Below are 783 nucleotides of genomic sequence, written 5' to 3'. Positions count from 1 at the left end.
TTAAGCAAAAATTGCCACCGCTGCGACAATACCGGTAATGACAACGACGTGAAAAGCAGGCTGTCGGCAGCTGTAGGGTGCCGCTCCTTTGGACGATCCGGTGGCGGCAGCGTATCCTAGCGCGCTGTAAACGCTGGTCGCTTGGTCATCGCTGACGGTTGCTGAGCAGGGCTGAGAATCGTGCGTGACGGATGCGGTCACACCGCAAACGCTGGTGGCCTCAGAGTTGTAGGTGGTTGTGGAGGCATAGCTCATGCTTCCGATAGCTGTCGGGCAGGTTTTGGTGAAAGTCGGCTCCTTTCCGCTACTCTCGACAACGAAATCGAAGCTGCCGTTGGCGATGCGAGGGTTGAGGTTGTACTCGCTGTAATCGGGCTGCTCGGTGAACTCGCATTGAGCACCCATGCCAAAGACCCAGGCAAAGGTGTAGTCGCCAGCAGCGAGATGGCCAGTCTTTCCAACCTCTAGAAACGGGCCATTGCCAAATGTGCTTGCGTTGCCGATGGAGGCGCCCATCACGCCGTGGGCTGCGGTACGTAGATACGAATTCTTGTTCCTGGAGTAAATATCCCATACGAAGTTGTAGCCATACTTGTAGGCGACATTGGGGTTCTGGACATTCAGAAGGACAGGGTAGCCGTTGCTGGTTTCGCCGTACTTTCCATCTTTACGAGGGAAGACGAGATCAAGCTCTATGGCGTCTGCAGGTAACTGGGCGCTCACAAGTTGGAGGCATGTAGCCAGCAGACTGGCCCCAAGGAGGTAGATGCGTTCAGATAGCAT

At 55.4% G+C, this 783-nt stretch overlaps 1 protein-coding gene across 1 annotated transcript; it reads right to left on the bottom strand.

The window, feature by feature from the left end:
• On the bottom strand, positions 1-783 carry GLRG_09457 (uncharacterized protein; the record flags this gene model as incomplete). Its single annotated transcript, XM_008100142.1, has 1 exon — positions 1-783. The coding sequence occupies one exon, from the start codon at positions 781-783 to the stop codon at positions 1-3; it is 783 nt and encodes a 260-aa protein (XP_008098333.1).

The sequence above is a fragment of the Colletotrichum graminicola genome (genome assembly GCF_000149035.1).
Source record: "Colletotrichum graminicola M1.001 genomic scaffold supercont1.49, whole genome shotgun sequence".
NCBI classification, from domain to species: domain Eukaryota; kingdom Fungi; phylum Ascomycota; class Sordariomycetes; order Glomerellales; family Glomerellaceae; genus Colletotrichum; species Colletotrichum graminicola.
This window is presented reverse-complemented; position numbering and strand designations above follow the sequence as displayed.